Source organism: Vespa mandarinia, chromosome 10 (genome assembly GCF_050613455.1).
Source record: "Vespa mandarinia isolate Hongniang chromosome 10, ASM5061345v1, whole genome shotgun sequence".
In the NCBI taxonomy this organism is placed as follows: domain Eukaryota; kingdom Metazoa; phylum Arthropoda; class Insecta; order Hymenoptera; family Vespidae; genus Vespa; species Vespa mandarinia.
The window spans coordinates 6,792,501-6,811,693 of NC_140819.1; the positions used below are offsets into that span (position 1 = coordinate 6,792,501).

Here is a 19,193-nt window from a genome sequence, read left to right on the forward strand (position 1 = left end):
AGGAAAAAGAAAAAGTAATAACAATAAATTGTATAATCTTTGAAACATATTTTTCGTATATATTACAATTTTATACTACTGATAGAAAATGAATCTTCGATCATCGAACAGAATTGTTGGAGGTGCATTTATAAATATCACGTCAATTCCATTCATGGTAAGATATCATAAACTTAAGAAAATTATTATAAACAACAATTAAAATATATAAATAAAAACATTGTTAATCTGATAAATTAATTAATCGAATAATGTCATTTAGATCTCGATGATGTTGAAAGGTCAACACATGTGTGGTGGTGGTATTCTCGACGAGTATTCGGTTGTAACAGCTGGACATTGTGCCCAAGAGTAAATTTAAATAATGACATAAATTAAAAGAAAAATAAAAAATCTTATATTAAAATAAATATCAACTTGTAGTGTCGTCAATCGTATACGTGATGTTCAAGTTCGTAGCGGATCTTCTTACGAAGACGAAGGTGGTGTTATTCATAATGTAACAAAAATAATTATTCATGAAAGTTTTAATCCTGATACAAACGATTACGACATCGCGGTGTTAAAAGTGAATCCACCATTCAAGTATGATAATAATACACAATCATTAACTATAGCGAAGAATGAATCGACTTACACTGATTTTGGCTTGGTAGCTGGTTGGGGATACTTTTTGGTAAGAAAATACTAATAATAAAAATTTTGTTTATACATTCAATTTTATATATTAATTAATATTTTTAATAATTTTCAATATAATTTATAATTACAAGAATTTCGATCCGGTTCTCTCCAGACAATTACAATTCGTTATATTGCCAAAAGTACAAAAAAACGAATGTAAAAATGATTATACAAATGAACAAAAAATATCTGATACACAAGTATGTTATGGATTTCGTAATGGAGGAAAGGATGCTTGTAAAGTAAGAAATATAATAATTTTATATAAGTAAAAGTATTCGAATGATGATTATGATTCGTTATATCATTTGCACTTAGGGTGATTCTGGTGGACCAATGGTCAATATGGATCATGTTTTAATTGGTTTAACATCATGGGGTGATGGATGTGCAAGACCAGGTAAGCCTGGTGTTTATACTGATGCTATTCTACTTCGTGATTGGATAAAAAAACAAATTGAAAAGGATTAATATGAAACTTGATGAAAAATGACAGAAAATATCATTATCTATATCGATGATCTTAAAGAATATATTTATTGATACAGATATATATCAAAGTTATTGATATTGTTTATATATACATATATACATATATATATATATATATATATATATATATATATATATATACATATATATATATAAAATAAGTAATTTTACGATTGTTTAATATTGTCAATTAGATAAGTTGAGTTCCACATTTTTCCCATCCTCGGATATAACAAATTTAGCGTATTTGTAACGCAAAAAATTAGCCTTTACCTGTGAATGCCATGCAAGATAACCAATTTTATAAAATGATGGAAGTCGATCGAATCCTCCTGCATCTGCCAACGAATCATTATATTCCCATTGCTCGGTCATCATCTTATGTGCGTGTCTTTTCTTCGGGGCTTTCAATTTCGAATCTTCGAGCATCTGAGATTTCGAAGGTAAAGCAAGACGATTTTTTATAAGACTCAAGAAATATTTTACCTATAGAAAAAAATTCTTTTTTCTTTTATACGTTCTTCTTTCAACTGAATGCAAATGTTGAATTAAAAAAGGAGACAGCATTCTTATTTCAAAAAAAAAAAAAAAAAAAAAAAAAGAGAGAAAGTAAAAAAAAGAAAAAGAATATATGAAAAATATCTTTAGAGAAACAAATATTTATACCTGCATATGAAACATAGGAAAAGGTATAATTTGTGAAGGTATACCAATAATAGCCATTGTTTGATGTTCTATATTAATAAGATGCTTATACAATGGCGTTACGTAATTATCATCGACTTTGACGTCACAACTTTCGTCTAAGAAAGGAAAACTATACTGATATCCAGTACAATAAAGAAATGCGTCAATGGTAACAGAAGTTCCATCTTTTAGGAAACATTTCGTTCCCTCCAATCTATCAACTCCAACGACTTGTATCATGTTAGATGGGAATACGCTCGTGAATCTATACGTGCATATTATATATATGTATATATATATATATATATATATATATATAAAATAAATTAAATAATATTAATACCTCTCTTGATTATGACTTAGATAAACGATAGAGGAATGATCAGTTAAATCGATTCCAATATCGATACCAGAAGATGCAGCACCCAAAATTAATACAATTTTATCTTTAAATTCTTCTGGCTTTCTGTATGAATGACTATGCATTACTATACCTGGAAAAGTGTCCATACCTTTTATAGCAGGTATATATGGTTCGAAATAATGTCTGGAAAAATGGAAGACAAAATAAACGATCAAACGTTCCTATAAAAAGTTCCTATGAAAATGACGTAGAAAATAAACTGTACCCATTACAAATCATAACTGCGTCGAATCGATACTCCTCCGTACGTTGATTATTTAATTGTTTAACACGTACCAACCATTTCTCTTCGTTGCTATTATCCAGCTTAATTGGACGTATATTTTCAACTTTTATGTAAAACTAAAGCAAATATATATATAATGTATATAACAATATCCAATATATCGAGCAATTGAAAAATTGTATATACATTGAAAAGAAAATGATATATGATCGATCACCTGTATGTACCTACGTAGTTGAAAGTGTTCCATGTAATTACGTAAATAAGATAAAATTTCATTGTGAGATATACAACATGGTTCCTGCGCATTCATTCTCATATAATCAGGAAAATTCATAATTCTTGCAGGTAAATTTGTTCTAAAAATTGTCTATGTATCGTTATAATAATAACAACAACAATAATAATAATAATAATAATAAAATAAAATGTATCATTTGACGAACCTTAAATTCTTATACATGCTCGAATGAATTGGTAAACCATTTTCATTTAAACCAATTCTATCGTTATATACCCAAGTACCACCAACTTCACCAGTTTGCTCAAATACCGTCATTTCGATATTTGTATCTCCCGCCAAATGTCTAGCCGCGCATAAGCCAGCTGCGCCTGCGCCAACTATGCATACTTTTTTATTAACACTCTGCGCCATCTATATATTTGTAATAAAAATATATGTGAATGAGATCTGTCGTGAGAACAGTCGATAAAAAAAAAAGGAAAAAAAAAAAGAAAATTTCTAACAATGTATTAATTTCTATTGTATCATTAACAAACACCATGTACGGACATATTCTTGCCTATCGTAAATATTAATAATAATTATAAAAGAAATTTTTGAGATTGATATGGCATTCCTTCTCAAGATAATAAAGTTATATGCAATAATCATATTTGTGAAGTTTTCTACTTACTGTTTTCTTATCAAACTAATTATTAGATAAGAACTTAGAGATAGTCGATATGTTTTTTCTTTTTCTAGTAAGAATTATTAAAAATAAATAAGAAAATTCCAATTATTTTTTTTTTTTTTTTTTTTTTATAACAATTGTTATAATTATAATACGTTTTGTTTTTTATTTCAACGAGACAAAAAATTCGTTTGACGATGATTTTCAAAACTTCTTAATAACCATTAATTTTCGAACTTTTGTCTATACTATACGATACAATATGACAACTATTTATTGTAGAAACTAAAGTCGATTTATGTGCCATCCTCTTTTTATATGCTTCAGAATTTGTTGAACAACGGAAAAAACAATACTAACGTTGAGTCAAAGGAAACCGCAAGTCGACCTCGAATATATTGACATACGTATTTACATAACTCAAAAACCTGAATATCTTTGTTAAATGATAAGATACATAATACTATCTGATAAGAACGTGAAAATAGTGATTTTTGTTATGTCCTAATTTATGATTGTAATAACAAAGCAAAAATTATCTCACGTTTTAAGATCGTTCAATCAATTTTCGCTCGAAGCATGTGATCAGCAACAAGTATGGACAAAATATGAATTACAAGGTACATGCAATATTACATTATCGATACAAACATTATCTCTATCACTCAATGCGTTTATCGTATCGATGTATAAACTCGTATTTATATATAACTTTTTCACACGTATACATAACAATCGTTCTAGTGTGAGTAAAATAAATAGCATTAATAGGTTGTATAGTCAAATTTTTGAAATCTCTCATATTCATATGTTCTCCTTTTGATGTTGTATCATGCTTAGAAAAAACGCATTTATTTTACAACATAAATGCATGAAGAATAATAAATATAATTGATACATATTGTGATATAAAATAATATAAATTTACGACAAAAAAAGAAATATGTTTTTGTCGAATATTTCGTGAAAAATAATAATTAAGGAATACTTAATATATTAAATATTATTTTATCTGATATAAGTATATATATATATATATATATATATATATATATATAATTTCTTTTTCTACTTCTTTTAATTATTCTTATTATTATATTATATATTATTATTATTATTATTATTATTATTATTATTATTATTATTATAGTAATAATATATCAAGTGAATCATTCCTACAAGGAAAACCACAAAAAAATAATATTGGGAGTTTTATCTCATAGATAGAATGGAAACGATTTTATGTTTTGATCTTTATAAAAATAATATATATATATACTGGAAAAAATACTTTTTTACTCAATTTTTTTAAAGATAAAGCTTTGCAAACAATTCTCGCTTAAACCTCTATCTTTAAAATTAGATCTTGCTCAAAAAAATTGATTTAAGAATTATACTTAGACTCATTGTTGACATAAACTATTATAAAACCAGGAATGATTAACAACCTCAATCATATTTTACGTGTTCCGTATGGAATAGTATATTATTAATATTAAAATGTATGAAATATCTCAGACCTTCAAAATGACTTGTTTTCTTTTTTCCTTTATGCATAACAAGGAATTTATATTTTCAATGGAAAGCTAAAAAAACTAACATTAAAATATTTATTATAATTATTATTATTATTATTATTATTGTTATTATTATTATTATTATTATTAATTATTATTATCATGCTATGTCTTAATAACGCATTATTACCATGAAAGTAAACTACATCATTACAATATAAGTATTAATAATTATATCAAACTTAGTTACGCCCGATCGTGAACAATCAATAAACAATAAGAGTCTATGTTACAACGGATTACATTTGTTACTTCGACCCTAAACTTATTATAAAATAAGAAAATATAATACATAAGTAAACGATCTAATTCTAATTACAGCTTTTGTTTTCTTCCTTGACATAATATATAAGTCTAATTACTTTTGCAAAACAATTATTTCTATTTATCGTTTCTTTTTGTTTTACTTTTTTGTTCAAATATCTTATCATACGTTGCATAATACGTACATAAGGAGTATACATTATTAGAAATTATATACAATTATCAACGACAACGGTCGTATTTATTCTTTTATACTTGATCGTACTTATAGATTTGGTTGTCATTGAAGGAAGCACTAGTAAAATTGAAGGTACACGTCAAATTCATCGAATTAGACAAACATCCTGATGAAATAAAAAAAATAAAAAAATATATGTGATATATCTGTTTCGACATAAATATCAAATTTGTTATAAAAATTAAAAAAAAAAAAATAAAAAAAAAAAAAAATTAAAATTAAAAATAAAAATAAAAAAAAAAGAAAGAAAAAAACGTGTACTTCCAACGTCAAAATACTATTCCTCTTCATTTATTTTCAATAATTTAATTGATAGAATTGAGTAAAAAATATACATTAAACGACAATGTTCATACATCACTATCAACTATATCTGTTCATAATCTTTTTTGTTAAAAGAGATGTATAAACATGATTGAAATTACATCATCCAATAATCACTGCAACTATCCGTAACATTTTAATTCTCTAACATAATAGAGACTTATCACATATCATTTTTACATTTATAATACCGAAATTATATTTTCAATATTTTATATAATAATTCACATTTTGAACTAATTACAAGATTTATGATTTTGAAAAATTCCTTTGCCAAAGAATCACTCATAAAAAGGGATACCTAAAGATATTTGCATTAATTTAATTTTTTTTCCCTTTACAAATGGAAATTTCACGAATGATATTAAATATTATTGTTATGTAAGAAAATCCATTCTAATTGTGTGGCAAATCTGGTAGAATAGTGCAGTAACAAATATTCAACATTTTTTTATGATAGTAAGAATCTGAAAATGCACGTATATTTAAACAAATATCTTGTTTTTTAACTGCACTATATATATACATATATACATATATATGTGTATATATGTATATGTATATATGTATGTATGTGTATATAATGAAAATAATATTTACTTTCTGTTATAAGAAAAAGAAAAAATAATGAACGGATTGTATCATATGAAAAGTTACATTGAACAAAACTGCAAATGATTTACTCAAATTAAACATATTTGAATGTTAAAGTTTAAACAATTCTAAATTTCTATATACAAAGATGCTTAACTCGATAATAGAAAACATATACCTGCTCAATTGAGGGATCATTAAAACAGTAGAAAAATTAATTTACAATAAAGAATTTTGTACAAGTATTTGTTTATAATTACGACTTGCATTAGCCACGCATGCTCGTTTTTAATGTGCATTAAAGAAATTCTCTAAAAAAGATCTTCCAAAGTCTTATAGCCATATAACAAGTAATTATACATTGTATATTTGGTGTTATACTTTGATTTCTAGTGCAATATTTTATTTACTTAAATATATATATATATATATATATTTTTCTTCGTGAAGTACTTGCGCTGCTGTATTTTTTATTTGCAAGCAGTTTAACTTCTTTAGTCGAACATGGTGACTAAAGACTTTGCATTAAACCTCAGACTCATAACATAAAAACATTCCAAGGACCCAAATTTAATACCCTTAAAATATGAAGTACAATGTGTGATTAATATTTATTATTTTATTATTAATATTATATTAATATTAATATTATTATTATTATTATTATTATTATTATTATTATTATTATTATTATTATTATAGCAATTATAGAAAAATGAATGCCTAATAGCATTCCTATGTGTAAGTTAATACAAAATTATACAATATAAGTTTTCAAGAAAAATGAAAATATAATAATGTCTTTATAACAAGCTGTATATATGTATAAAATCACAAGCAAGTAATGTGATCATAGAAAATATACATTGTTCAATATTTAGTTGATTCCTCTCAAATTGACGGTTAATTATTTCATATCAATATTGAATTGCATTTAGATAATGCATTTAGACTTTTATTAATTTCTTGGACTCATGTGGAACAGTAATTGGGCGGATTAAGTAGATCATATCAATATGAACTTCAGTATGCGATTAAAACTTTCATGATATTTCTTCATGCAAAAAGTTGCAACATTTTACAAGGCCTTTCATACAATAAATCTTAATGCAATGTTTTTCCAAACAAAAAAAAAATATATATATATACACACACACACAAGGTACAGCACTTAATGGAAACATTTAAATATCTTTACCACTCATGAATGTATAAAAAAAAAAAAAACTCTCTGAAAAAAGTTATAATGTTTTGTTTTGTTTTTAGAAATATATCAAGATCGTCGATGTTTCATTTCTTTTTTTTTTCTTTTTTTTTCTTTTTTTTTTCTTTTTTTTTCCTTTTTTTCTTTTTTCTTTTTAATCGAAAACGCATTATTTTTCTATATATTTATAGAGAATAAAAAACAAATTCAACGATCTATAAAAATTTATCTCATGATTCAATGGTTCTTATATACATATATAACATATATATCGAGTAAGTTACCTAACTTGATAATCTCGAATTACTTAAAAATTGTTTAGTTTTTGATTGTAACAAATTCAAGAAATATTGAATAAATCTTTGTTCGAGAATTCGTTTATGCATCAAACAATTAATTAATAATTTAAGATAATCAAATTAGGCGACTCATTCAATATATACATATATAAAAATCATGTTTAATCTACATTATGAAAATTTGTAAATTTTTCAATGGAAAGTTCCTTCTTGCAAAGGCTAAAAGTTTTTCCAAACTCTTATGGAAATCAGCTTATTCAACGATTACTTCGATTAACATTATTTATTGTTGATAGCAGTCTTTAGTCAACAATAATTATTAATATTCTGATATATAATTCAAATACTGCATTTGCAATCTGCTATTACTTGAATAACAATGATGCGTCCATAGAAATATTTTCACTGTCATTCCTTATTATAAAATAGAATGCTGGTGAAAAATAAAACTTATTCTTATTAAATCATTCTCTTGGACACGATTACAAAAAATAGTAATCATAATCGTTGTTTCTCAGTAACATTAGCAAACACTGAGTCTATTAGATAGCTGTATGCTTTTAGCATCAACCTTCGCTTACAGAAGATAATGAACTGCGTGTAGAACCGGCAGTATGATGTGTAAGATCAGGAAGATCTGCTGGTAAGCATAATGGAATAGCACTAGGTCCATAAATTGCTTCCTGCTCTTCTAATTGAAGAGCAAATTGTTCTTCAAGTCTCTGTAATGTGAAATAAAAAGGATTAATTATTTTTTAGTTTGAAAAAAATGTATATAAAAAACAAAAATACTTGTTACAGTTTTTAACCTTAGCAAAATGGGAATTGTATCGTACAAGGTAACTTACAAAATTTTCTGTAACAAAGTGAACAAAAATAGTAGCATACAACACATTTAACTAACCTTTCAATATTTTTTATAATACTGCTTTTGAAATCCGACTGTGGCATCTCTTTATATTTTTCTTTTACAAAGGTTCTTGTGGGAATATTTATGCGCAAGGACTACAATTACAAATTAGCATGTTTGCTATTAGATACCCACATAAGAACCCTTTTAAAAAAAGCTTTTATCACATAGTTCTACTACTTGACAAAACATAGCGTGAAACCAATAGTAACCACATTTACCCATATTATTTTCTTCACATAAATATTTAAGCTTTGGAATATAAAATTAATTGAACTCTTTATATGTAATTTTCATATGACAAAGGACGATGATGATGATGATGATAATAATAATAATAATAATAATAATAATAATAACAATAATAATAATAATAATAATAATAATAATAATAATAATAATAATAATAATAATAATAGTAATAATAATAATAATAATAATAATAATAATAATATAGCTGTAATGGAAAACACAACTACGAAGCTATGATACAAGGCACATTTTCAATGACATAATAACTAATCAAATGAAATTGTAAATCACATACCAATCTTGGTACTTGAATATACTTGAATATTTATTTTTATTTTCTGCAGTAAATATTCATAAATATTGTATTGAATTTATTCATAATTTACATTAGATGATACTTAAGTGTACCTGTGTCATTATAATGTGTAAACTTATTCTCTTTTCTTTTACTTACTTTTTCAAAATTTTGATATATTACGTAAGCCTGGCCACAGTTATATTAACGTATTCTATCACAATTTATATGATAAGCTAGCAGCAAAATATAAATATATGGTTATTTAATGCATATCTTCTAAATGGATATATATATATATAAACAATATCTATTTCATAAGTTAAAGTATACTCATTAGTACCAACTCCATATAAAGTGTATAATATGAAGAAAACAGCAATAAAGAAAGCACATGGAATGTTATATTGTTGAAAACAGAAATAAGATTAATTTGGAAATATAAATATCTTTATCTTTGTTCTATATTGTTTATTTATATTGTGTTATTTTATATCATATTATATATTGTGCATTTACTTGTGTAACCAGATTATGTTATAAAACATACTAAGAATTCTAATTTAACGAAACGAAGTTATATTCATTATATTTATATTTCCAAATTTATCAATAAACAAGAAGAATGTATGAGATATATGATGTTGGCAAGTATTATCTATGGGACAGACGAGATGGCATTAAATCTGGTTTAGAACGACTTCGAACAAGCGTGCCATTTGTGGAAGTAGTATCTGAACCAGTAAATCTAAGAGAGGCTCTAGGTATAGTAAACGGAAATGGAGAATTTGGAGTAGATCGAGGTAAATGACAAGATTTTTGCAAGATGTTAGGAAGTGATATATCAGAATAATTAAAGGAAGGTAAAGAGAAACCACTAAGACCAGAGGGCAAATAATCTCGGTAACGAGTTTCCAATGCCTCCATTTCAGCCGCCAGCACAGCTTCTATCTTCTACAACAAGTAGATTAAAATTTAATTCAATAATTTACTTTACTTTCTTTTTTATGGCTCATTGAAGATCATAGTAACATGGATGAATTACTATGTAATTATTACAAAGTATCAAGAAATTTTTATTATAAGTTCAATTCAACTATATGCTACTACATATATATATATATATATATATATAATATCTACATCTTATCATTTCTCATTTTACATTTATAAATTGGCCAAATGATTTTTATTCTAAATTCGAAAATCTTATTTGGGAACCAAACTTGATAAAAGCAGAAATAATAAAAGGAAAAAATAGTCTTTAGGAATCATACAGTAAATAAGCAAATAGTTTGAAAATTAATAGTAGAAGCAAAGAAGAATGATCAGAATTGAACGACTTACATTATTGATATGAGATTACACTTACTTATTCACGTAAGATTAATGGAGCAATACTAAATTTTATAATTTACCTGTTTTCGTGGTTTCAATTGTGCCTTCCACTCCCGAAGCTCTTTACTGTACGTTTCTTCTTGTTCTTTTAACTTCAATGTCTCATGCTCCATTAGCATTTTTCTCTTTTCATTTTGTAGCTGTTCCAATTCCTTAATGGTAGCATCACTCTGTGCTCTAACTTCTTCGAGTTGTCGTGAATGCTTCAATTCAAATCGTTGCTGTTCAGCTCTATACCTCTTTTTCTCATTCTCTTGGAATTTCTTCAATTTTTCTCTTTCAGCTTCAGGATCCGACGCAATCGCCGAAGACATTGAAATTCTCATGGATTCTCTAAACATCATCTCGCGCGCTTTCATTTCGTTTCGAATCCTTTTAGGCAAGTTTCTACGCTCTACCGTTTGACGTTTTATCAATTCGTCTTCTTTCCTCTGATTCATTCTTTTCATTTGTTCTAATTCTTTTTCATGTCTAATCAACATCTGATGTCGCTGCAAGAAGAAAATATCTTTGAGCTGTCTCTTCAACAATTGTTGTCTTTCGTGTATCTGTCGTTCTTCCAATTCCCAAATAGCTGCTTCTCGAGCTCTCATCAATTGCTGCTTCTGTTGTAGAAACTGTCTCTCCATTAAAGCAATTTTTTCACGATGACTATCCGATAATCTTCGCAATGACATTTCATGACTTTCGTTAAGTTTTTCTAAGAAAAGCTTTTCTCTATCCTCATGTTCAGCCTCAAGCTTTTCCTTCCTTACCTTAAAAGCTCCCTTTCTTTTTTCTTTAGGCATTAAATCAACCTCCTGTTTGAGCAATCGCAATTCCTGTTTCAAACCTTCACGGAATTGTTTCAATTCTCTCTCTTGTTCGCTACGAATCTTTTTCGATGCCAATCTAAGATCGGCTTCTTGTTGACCTTCTGCGCGTTCAATTTGTTGCCTTTGTTGTCTAGCGAGCGTTTCTAAATCTCCTTCAGCACCACGTTCCAACAATTGTCTTTCCTGTTCAAACCGTTTCTCTTGTTGATCTTTGTTGAATTGCGATTTTTGAGATAGATCTTGAAACTGCTTTTGTTCCATCTTTTGTAACATCTTTAATTCACGTAATTCTTGTTTCCGGAATATTTGATCGTCATAGACTTTACCATTTTCATCATCACCATATATTACTTTCGATGTTGTTGTCGTAACAACGACACCATCGATTTCAAATTTCCTAGTTCGTTTTCTCGTTTTCTTCTTCAAATTCATCATTTGTATATCTTCTTTCGTTCTAGGTGTTCGCGATACATCCCGATTATAATCAGATTTTCGACGTAGGACAACTTCCTCTTCACCTTCCGTAGACTGTACGTGGGACAAATGATTTTCTTTATTCGAACCTCGACTGTCTTGACTTATCGTCGTAGAAATCGATTCGGCATCGGAACGATCAATACTCTTACTAGGTGTATGCGATCTCGTTGATCCTGAATCACTCTGTGACCTTGATCCTTCAAAACTATCCGGTGACACGCGTTTCTCCTTCGAACTTTTTACATAATCATCTTTTTGTTTTGCCGATGTTACGACTCTGTCTTCGATACGATGACCAATCGACCTTTCACTTTTGATCATACCATTCATCTTCTTCGAATTTCTTTCGACGTCATTATGATCCATAATTTCAGTAGTAGTTCCTGGAACTGCCATTGACGTTTTGCTAATTTCATCGCCGCTATCGCTCTTCGAACTTATTTGTTCGATCGAACTTAAATTGCTGTGGGAAGAACCAGTTCTAACGACGTTATGTTTATTACTTATCGACGAATCTTTCACTCGTTCTCCATCGTCACCCACGGTAACAACAGAGACATGACTAGTATCTTGTAATTCGTCAACAATAGGACTGACGATAATAACTTCAGACTCGTCTAACTTTTTACCAACACGTTTGGAAGTATCCATAAGAATAATAGGTTGCTCCTGTGGAGTATATTCCAAACTATCCAGACTAGGGAAACCGTCCTCGTCGGTTGAATTTTCATTAACTTGAGTTTTATTCGTTTCATTTGCAACGATAACTACCTCCGATGTAGGAGAGGAACGTCGTAGTAAAGGAGTTGTAGCTGTTGCATCTACTAACACTGGAGGATGTGTAGTAACAACGGTAACTTGACTCACGTTACTTGCAAGACTGTTAGATGGATCTGGAGAATCGGCTGTAATGCGTACGGTTGATCTATTGGAACGTACCTCTTGTTCGCTTTGAGGTTTACCTGATATAACAAAATAAACGAAAACATATTTTGGTATGACCGATTTACAATTAAAAATTAAAAATTACAAACTTGAATAGTATTTTACCAGTAATAACAACTATATTGTCTGCACTACTCCTTCGAGATGTACTTCTGCTTCTGATAGGCGTCGAAGTTATTACAGATACATTAACGGCAGAACTTTGACGCTCATAATTTTTATTATCCTCTCTATTATCTCCTTTCGATCTGTGTTCCTTATTTAACCATTTTGTTCTCTGGTGTTTACCATCAAAATCATCGGGAAAGTTTTCTAAAGAATCATTTCTAGAAGAACCTTCGCTATGACTGGTCAAAATATTTTCGACTTTATTCAGACCATAATCCGTCTTAATATTCTCCGTAGAACTTGCTTTCATACTATTTTTTTCTGATAACGTAACGCTCGTTATATCAGACGTATGCTTTAATGTTTCAATCGACGTAGTACTTATCCTCTTTTGCGTATCCATGGTAATACGTTTTTCTAAAACCGCATTCAATTTATCTTCTACGGATTTTCGTTTTTGTTCCAAATTTTTTAGATTATCTTCAATTAAATATTTTTCATGTTTACGTTGTTCCTCCATCGAAGTTTCTGATTGGAACCTGAAATTAAAATAAAATTAATTAGATCATCATAAATCTTAATATTATATTGGATTATTAAATATAATCATAAATACCTATTCTTCTCTTCGAGGGAGGATTGTTTATTATACACTGGTTTTACCCATTCATCCGATGAAGTTGACTTGATAGGAGCTGACTTTCGGTTTTCATCCATACTTGATTTTTTGGTTAATATATTTACATTGTCAATTAATTTTTGTTTTCCTTCGATACTTTTAGATTTACTCAAGGCAAATAGCGCTTTGTCAACAGTTTCTGTTGCATTAGTTTTATCTACGTTGTCTAACTCATCGTTCTTATTTGAGGGTCCTATTTTTATCTGATCTTTAGTATTTGGTTTTTGCTGCTCCATTTCTACTCCTACCGATTGGGATGATAATAAATTACGATCTTGTTTATCATCCTTAACTTTATTTTGACCTAACGATTCCATGGCACTAGATTTGTTTGCCAGATCGGCACAATTCTCTTTTTCATCATTTTTGTTATCTTGACGAACCGACGGAGGTGGAGGCGCAGGACCTTTATCTCTAGATATCCTACGCTCGTTATTTTCAGCTGTAGCTGGAGGTTTTGGTGCCTTAAAAGAATAAATTGAAAATATTTTTTTTTTCCTGTTTTTTTTTTTCTCTTTTTTGATGGCATATAATATTTAATAATTTTCTTACCTGTTTTTTCTCGTTTAATGCGTGCATATTTTCTTTAGATTCAGTTTTACGCAATTTCTTACTTCTATCTTCTTTCTCGCCATCTCTATTCATCTCCCGTTTGTGACTATCCTCTTTTTTCGTGGATACAGGTAACGGTGTAAGATTTTCTTTCTCGGCAACTGCATGACACAATATATATATATATATATATATATGTATACTGACACATATGTAAATTTTATTTAAATATTATTTCTTAAAATATATATATATATATATATATATATATATATATAAATAATATATTACCTTTAACATCGCCATCACTGCGCATAGATGCAGAGTCATCTCCGAGTTGTTCCAATTCCAAAGGAAGCTGAGATGTACGTTGCTCCTATAAAAAAAAAAAAGAAAAAAAAAATAATCCTATATATATATATTTTTTTTTATAATATTAAATATATCTTCTAATAAATATATCGTAAATATAAATAATAAGATATGTCATTTTCTACATACCAAAACTATACGAAAGTCAACATAGTATAAAAAATTGTGATATTTTCAATTTTTCATACTCAATGAATTCACTATAATGCTTAAAATCATTCAAATCATGTGGGGAATAATGGAGAAATTAATATAGACATTCTATTATTGAAACTACTAACCTGACAAGTACAGGGACGATGGGGCTGGCGAGGCCCAGGAGAGCCGCATGCACAGCCAAATATTTTAAATTAAACCAGCACATTTATTAAAATATAAATACGCGAAATGTATAAATACGTAAAAACGTCAAAAAAAAAAAAATAAATAAATATATTTTCACGTAAAACTAATAAATTCTATAATATAATTTGCTATCCAAAATTATATAAAAATATTATCAAAAAATAAATATTAGCAAAAAGTTGTATGTATACACATATATTTGTCACTTAAAAGCAGCTTACCAATACGCTGATACTGTTCTCTGTGTTTTTTTGCTTTTTTGGCCTTCTAATATAATGTAAGCATGTAAAAATATAATTTTATTATGTTTGCCTCAATAAAATTCTTTTGGTTATAAATTTTAATTTACTTTGGTATAAAATTTGTTGGGTCCATAAAAGATATTTGATAGTATACAATAATTACATAAATACATAAATCTAAGTATATTTTATCAAGTAACGATAATCCTTTATACATTAAAATATATCTTACCTCAGCTTCTTCGTCAACAAGTTCCTCTTCAACAACATCAGCTTTATATTCAAGCAATAAATCCCTTATTGGTTTAGAATCTAAATTTCGATTTATAAATGGATGTTTTAACAATTCGTCGGCTGTAGGTCGTGATGTTGGATCCTTTATAAGCGCTTTTGCAATAAAATCATTAAACTCTTTACTCCATTTTCCAGGTTGATCAAGCTTTGGTGGATCACTTTTTTGTATCTTAAGTAACACACGCATTGGAGACATTTCATGATTTGGTGGCTCCATTTGCGCAAACTCTATAAGAGTTATGCCAAGGGACCAAATGTCCACCTAAAAGTAAATGCAAAATTTCATTGAATTATATGATATAATAAAAATATCAATCAATATTACTTACTTTGAAATCATAAGGATTATCTCTAAATGTTTCGCATAATACAACTTCTGGTGCCATCCAGTATGGTGTACCAATGAATGTATCATGTTTCTGTAATGTATGCTTATTTTTTGCAGATACCCCAAAATCAGCTATAAAATAAATGCATTGTATTCTTCATTATAGTTGTACTCCAGATTCAAAACAATTATATTATTACCAAGTTTGACACCTCCTGCCATTGTTAACAAAACATTCCCTGCTTTTAAATCCCTATGAATAACTTTGGATTTGTGTAAGAATGCCAGACCCTTTACCATATGTTGACACACATATGATATTTGAGGTTCTGTCAGTGCTTTCTCCAACTCTACCATAATAGAATCTACAGCACCACCATCACAGTATTCAATCAACATCTGTTTTAAGAAATTATGTTATTATTAAAATAAAATAATATTTCCTTTATATATTAATTACAGATGTTAATTAAAAAAATATACCAACCCACAATTTGCCTTCTATAAAGTATGCTTCATGTAATTCAACAACATTTGGATGTTTACATTCGGACAAAATATCGATTTCAATCATGAAATCGCTAAGATCATCTTCTCCTTCCAATGCACACATTTTTGCAGCAGCCAATTGATGAGTTTGTTTATGTTGTGCCTAATAATAATTATAAAATTAAAAAGATAATAATACATAAAGTAAATAACCTATACGCTATTGTTTACCTTGTAAACTTTTCCAAATGCCCCATCTCCAAGTTCACCAACCATTTCCCAGAATTCTTCCGGGTTACAATCCATTTTAATATTATTATATAACTTTTTCTTTTTCGCATCATTGCCACCGAAGTGGAATGCCTTCTTTAAATTCGATAAAAACGACATAATGACTTTCTTTATCAACACACTTGTATATAAACTTAACTTGCACTATAATTACATTATGTCTATACACAGTTCAAATACTTGGTACATAAATTATGTATATTATGATCACAAAAAGTTTAATACAAATATCGCATGAAAGTATAATTCTCACTCAGTACATAAAGATTTCATTTCTTTAAAGACTGAATATTATGATTTTACTTCCATTTTCATCTTGATTAATATAGCAATCAATTTATTTTTTTGCTATGTCGTTTAATTTAGATCCCCACTGGATACCAGGGGATCATAACAGACCTCTCCCGCATCTTGATAAACTATAATTTCACTCATTTATTAATGAGTACCTTGGTATAAACTAACATAACTATCCATATTGAAAATGCAACCCATTATTAAAATGTAGCAGGTTTCTGAAACACAAATCAAAACAGAATATATTATTTCTAATACATTCAATTTTAATATCAATTTTTTTTTTATACATTCTTAAAGTAATGATTTGCGATAATGCAACATCTTACTACGATCGTATACAAAAGAGTTCCACATAAAAAAATGCAGATAAGAAAATAAGTCCCTCCCCGTCTCTCTCTCTCTCTCTCTCTCTCTCTCTCTCTCTCTCTCTCTCTCTCTCTCTCTCTCCTTTATTAAACTAGATAAATACTATACTGATAAATGGTATCAGAATGATATTAATCGTTGAATGCAAGGCTTATTAAGGTCAAAGAAAATCTTAGTATGATATTTTCCTTTTCAAATACAAATAGCAGATTCCTCTATCGCTATTAAATAAAGCAAAAGATCGTAAACAAGTATACATATTATTACATATGGCAATAAATATTCATACAGGAGTACATAGTTTCTTTAGAATTATCTCAACGTGTTTTTAATAAAATAATTATTATACTCAAGAGCCATTTAAACCTGCATAAGGTAAGTATGATGAATATTTGTTTGGGAAAAAAAAAAAAAAAAAAAAAAAAAAAAAAAAAAGAGAGAGAAAAGAAAATCACATCAAAATTCTTCCTTCTCGTTAAGGATTGAAAATCGTGCTGGACATTACGAAAATGTAAAAAAGAAAAAAAAAAAAGAAAGAGAAAAAAACAGTTTTATCACCAAACACAGTGTGCACTTCCGTGAAGATCCCGTGGTTTTACTCATCTCTGTTCGCACTAATTATCGCATTAAGAGAAGGAAAGAGAGAGAGAGAGAGAGAGAGAGAGAGAGAAGAAAAAGAGACAGAGAGAGAAAAAGAGACAGAGAGAGATACACAGAGAAGGAAAGAGAAAAAGAGAGAAACAGTTACCGCACATTCGATCATCGTTGATATATAAATATATACACGAATCGAGATGACACGTACGATATGACGGAAGAGAAGAAACATACGTATCGTTCACTTTCAAACGCTCTATTAATCAAAAACAATTGGGCAGGTGCTATCGTTCGACGGTCACGCGGTTGACACAATTTTGACAAGCAGGATTCGGTCATGCCTGGCCGCCATCGTACGGCGAATGCACTTTCTCCACCATCCTCGATACTCGAATCTCATTTCACAGGATGATGATTTAGATCGTAGAAAAATAATAATATTATTATTAAACGTGTATGATTAGAATACGTTCGAGTAAAAAACTGTTAACGTTCGTTTCATTGGGAACATTTATACAACGTGTATTTCATTGGATTCTATGAAAATAAGGAATGATATAAATCGTTCGTCTTCCATAAAATCCAATGGAAATTTCAATCTCGATTTATTATCCATCGTACACATTTTTTCCCCGTAACATTCGGCCCGTAACGAGAGATGAAGAAAGAATTCTAAGATAATAATAAATTTCCTTTTTCTTATAGATACGACAAAGTTGTATCTGACTCACGATATGGTTGGCCATAGAAGTTAACAGAAGAGGAAAACACGTTCGTGGGATGAAAATATGCGATACGTCCTCCGTCTCTCACCTTCCTTCTTTCACGAGTCGAGGATCCAAGGAAACACAAGTTCCATGTACACGAATGAGATATCTCGATATCTCTCTCTCTCTCTCTCTCTCTCTCTTTCTCTCTTTCTCTCTTTCTCGCTCTCTCGCTCTCTATCTATCTTTATAAACGCGCAAATATTTGTTATACCTTAATGTAAAAAGGCACGACAATCATTTCTTCGAACATTTAATATGTACCAACAACAGGTCTTGTTATAGATTACCCTAACGTCTATTAGATAAAGTTAAGCGTGCAAAACTATCGGCCGTGGATCAGTAAACTCAGAAGACCTCGATATACGCGGCCATTTTCAGCACACGCACATCACACACGATACTCCATCACGCCTGGAAGTGACGTAACCAATCGGCAAGGGC

At 28.7% G+C, this 19,193-nt stretch overlaps 3 protein-coding genes across 8 annotated transcripts in view; 1 reads left to right on the plus strand and 2 right to left on the minus strand.

The window, feature by feature from the left end:
* LOC118445528 (trypsin 5G1) overlaps positions 1-1,233 on the plus strand; it is a 5,534-nt gene extending 4,301 nt beyond the window's left edge. For both annotated transcript variants that reach the window (XM_035875165.2, XM_035875166.2), the window contains exons 2-6: positions 86-157; positions 263-351; positions 424-676; positions 774-926; positions 1,003-1,233. In XM_035875165.2, the coding sequence (XP_035731058.1) occupies positions 89-157; positions 263-351; positions 424-676; positions 774-926; positions 1,003-1,155 (717 nt within the window). In that variant the 5' untranslated portion in view covers positions 86-88 and the 3' untranslated portion in view covers positions 1,156-1,233. The remainder of the gene's footprint in view (positions 1-85; positions 158-262; positions 352-423; positions 677-773; positions 927-1,002) is intronic.
* Positions 773-4,286, minus strand: LOC118445527 (uncharacterized). 2 transcript variants are annotated; one of them, XM_035875160.2, is made up of 7 exons: positions 3,972-4,286; positions 2,960-3,168; positions 2,731-2,872; positions 2,493-2,629; positions 2,207-2,410; positions 1,843-2,128; positions 773-1,662 (listed from the first exon to the last, which is right to left on the minus strand). In XM_035875160.2, the coding sequence occupies exons 2-7, from the start codon at positions 3,166-3,168 to the stop codon at positions 1,363-1,365; spliced, it is 1,278 nt and encodes a 425-aa protein (XP_035731053.2). In that variant the 5' UTR covers positions 3,972-4,286; the 3' UTR covers positions 773-1,362. The 2 variants fall into 2 exon arrangements, with proteins under 2 accessions (XP_035731053.2, XP_035731052.2); XM_035875159.2 differs by lacking the exon at positions 3,972-4,286 and adding an exon at positions 3,431-3,955.
* A 1,667-nt stretch (positions 4,287-5,953) lies between these two features.
* On the minus strand, positions 5,954-19,106 carry Slik (Sterile20-like kinase). Of its 4 annotated transcripts, none has more exons than XM_085659839.1 (12): positions 18,964-19,106; positions 16,660-17,234; positions 16,427-16,591; positions 16,140-16,338; positions 15,941-16,071; positions 15,550-15,873; positions 14,650-14,734; positions 14,359-14,519; positions 13,744-14,270; positions 13,125-13,666; positions 10,803-13,036; positions 5,954-8,649 (listed from the first exon to the last, which is right to left on the minus strand). In XM_085659839.1, exons 2-12 carry the CDS (start codon positions 16,816-16,818, stop codon positions 8,494-8,496), a joined length of 4,683 nt encoding a protein of 1,560 aa, XP_085515965.1. In that variant the 5' UTR covers positions 16,819-17,234; positions 18,964-19,106; the 3' UTR covers positions 5,954-8,493. The 4 variants fall into 4 exon arrangements, with proteins under 4 accessions (XP_085515965.1, XP_035731061.1, XP_035731066.1 ...); XM_035875168.2 differs by lacking the exon at positions 5,954-8,649 and adding an exon at positions 9,273-10,338; XM_035875173.2 differs by lacking the exons at positions 5,954-8,649; positions 18,964-19,106 and adding exons at positions 9,273-10,338; positions 18,796-18,922.
* Between the last annotated feature and the right edge of the window lie 87 nt (positions 19,107-19,193).

Coding starts and splice junctions, on each gene's coding strand:
- LOC118445527 (XM_035875160.2), bottom strand. CDS start 3,168: ATGGCGCAGAGTGTTAATAAAAAAGTATGCATAGTTGGCGCAGGCGCA. Junction 2,129..2,206: donor CTAAGTCATAATCAAGAGAG/GTATTAATATTA, acceptor ATGCACGTATAG/ATTCACGAGCGTATTCCCAT. Junction 1,663..1,842: donor TTCCTATGTTTCATATGCAG/GTATAAATATTT, acceptor TTTTTTCTATAG/GTAAAATATTTCTTGAGTCT.
- Slik (XM_035875168.2), bottom strand. CDS start 16,818: ATGTCGTTTTTATCGAATTTAAAGAAGGCATTCCACTTCGGTGGCAAT. Junction 16,339..16,426: donor TTATAGAAGGCAAATTGTGG/GTTGGTATATTT, acceptor TTCTTAAAACAG/ATGTTGATTGAATACTGTGA. Junction 10,339..10,802: donor AATTGAAACCACGAAAACAG/GTAAATTATAAA, acceptor TACTTGTTGTAG/AAGATAGAAGCTGTGCTGGC.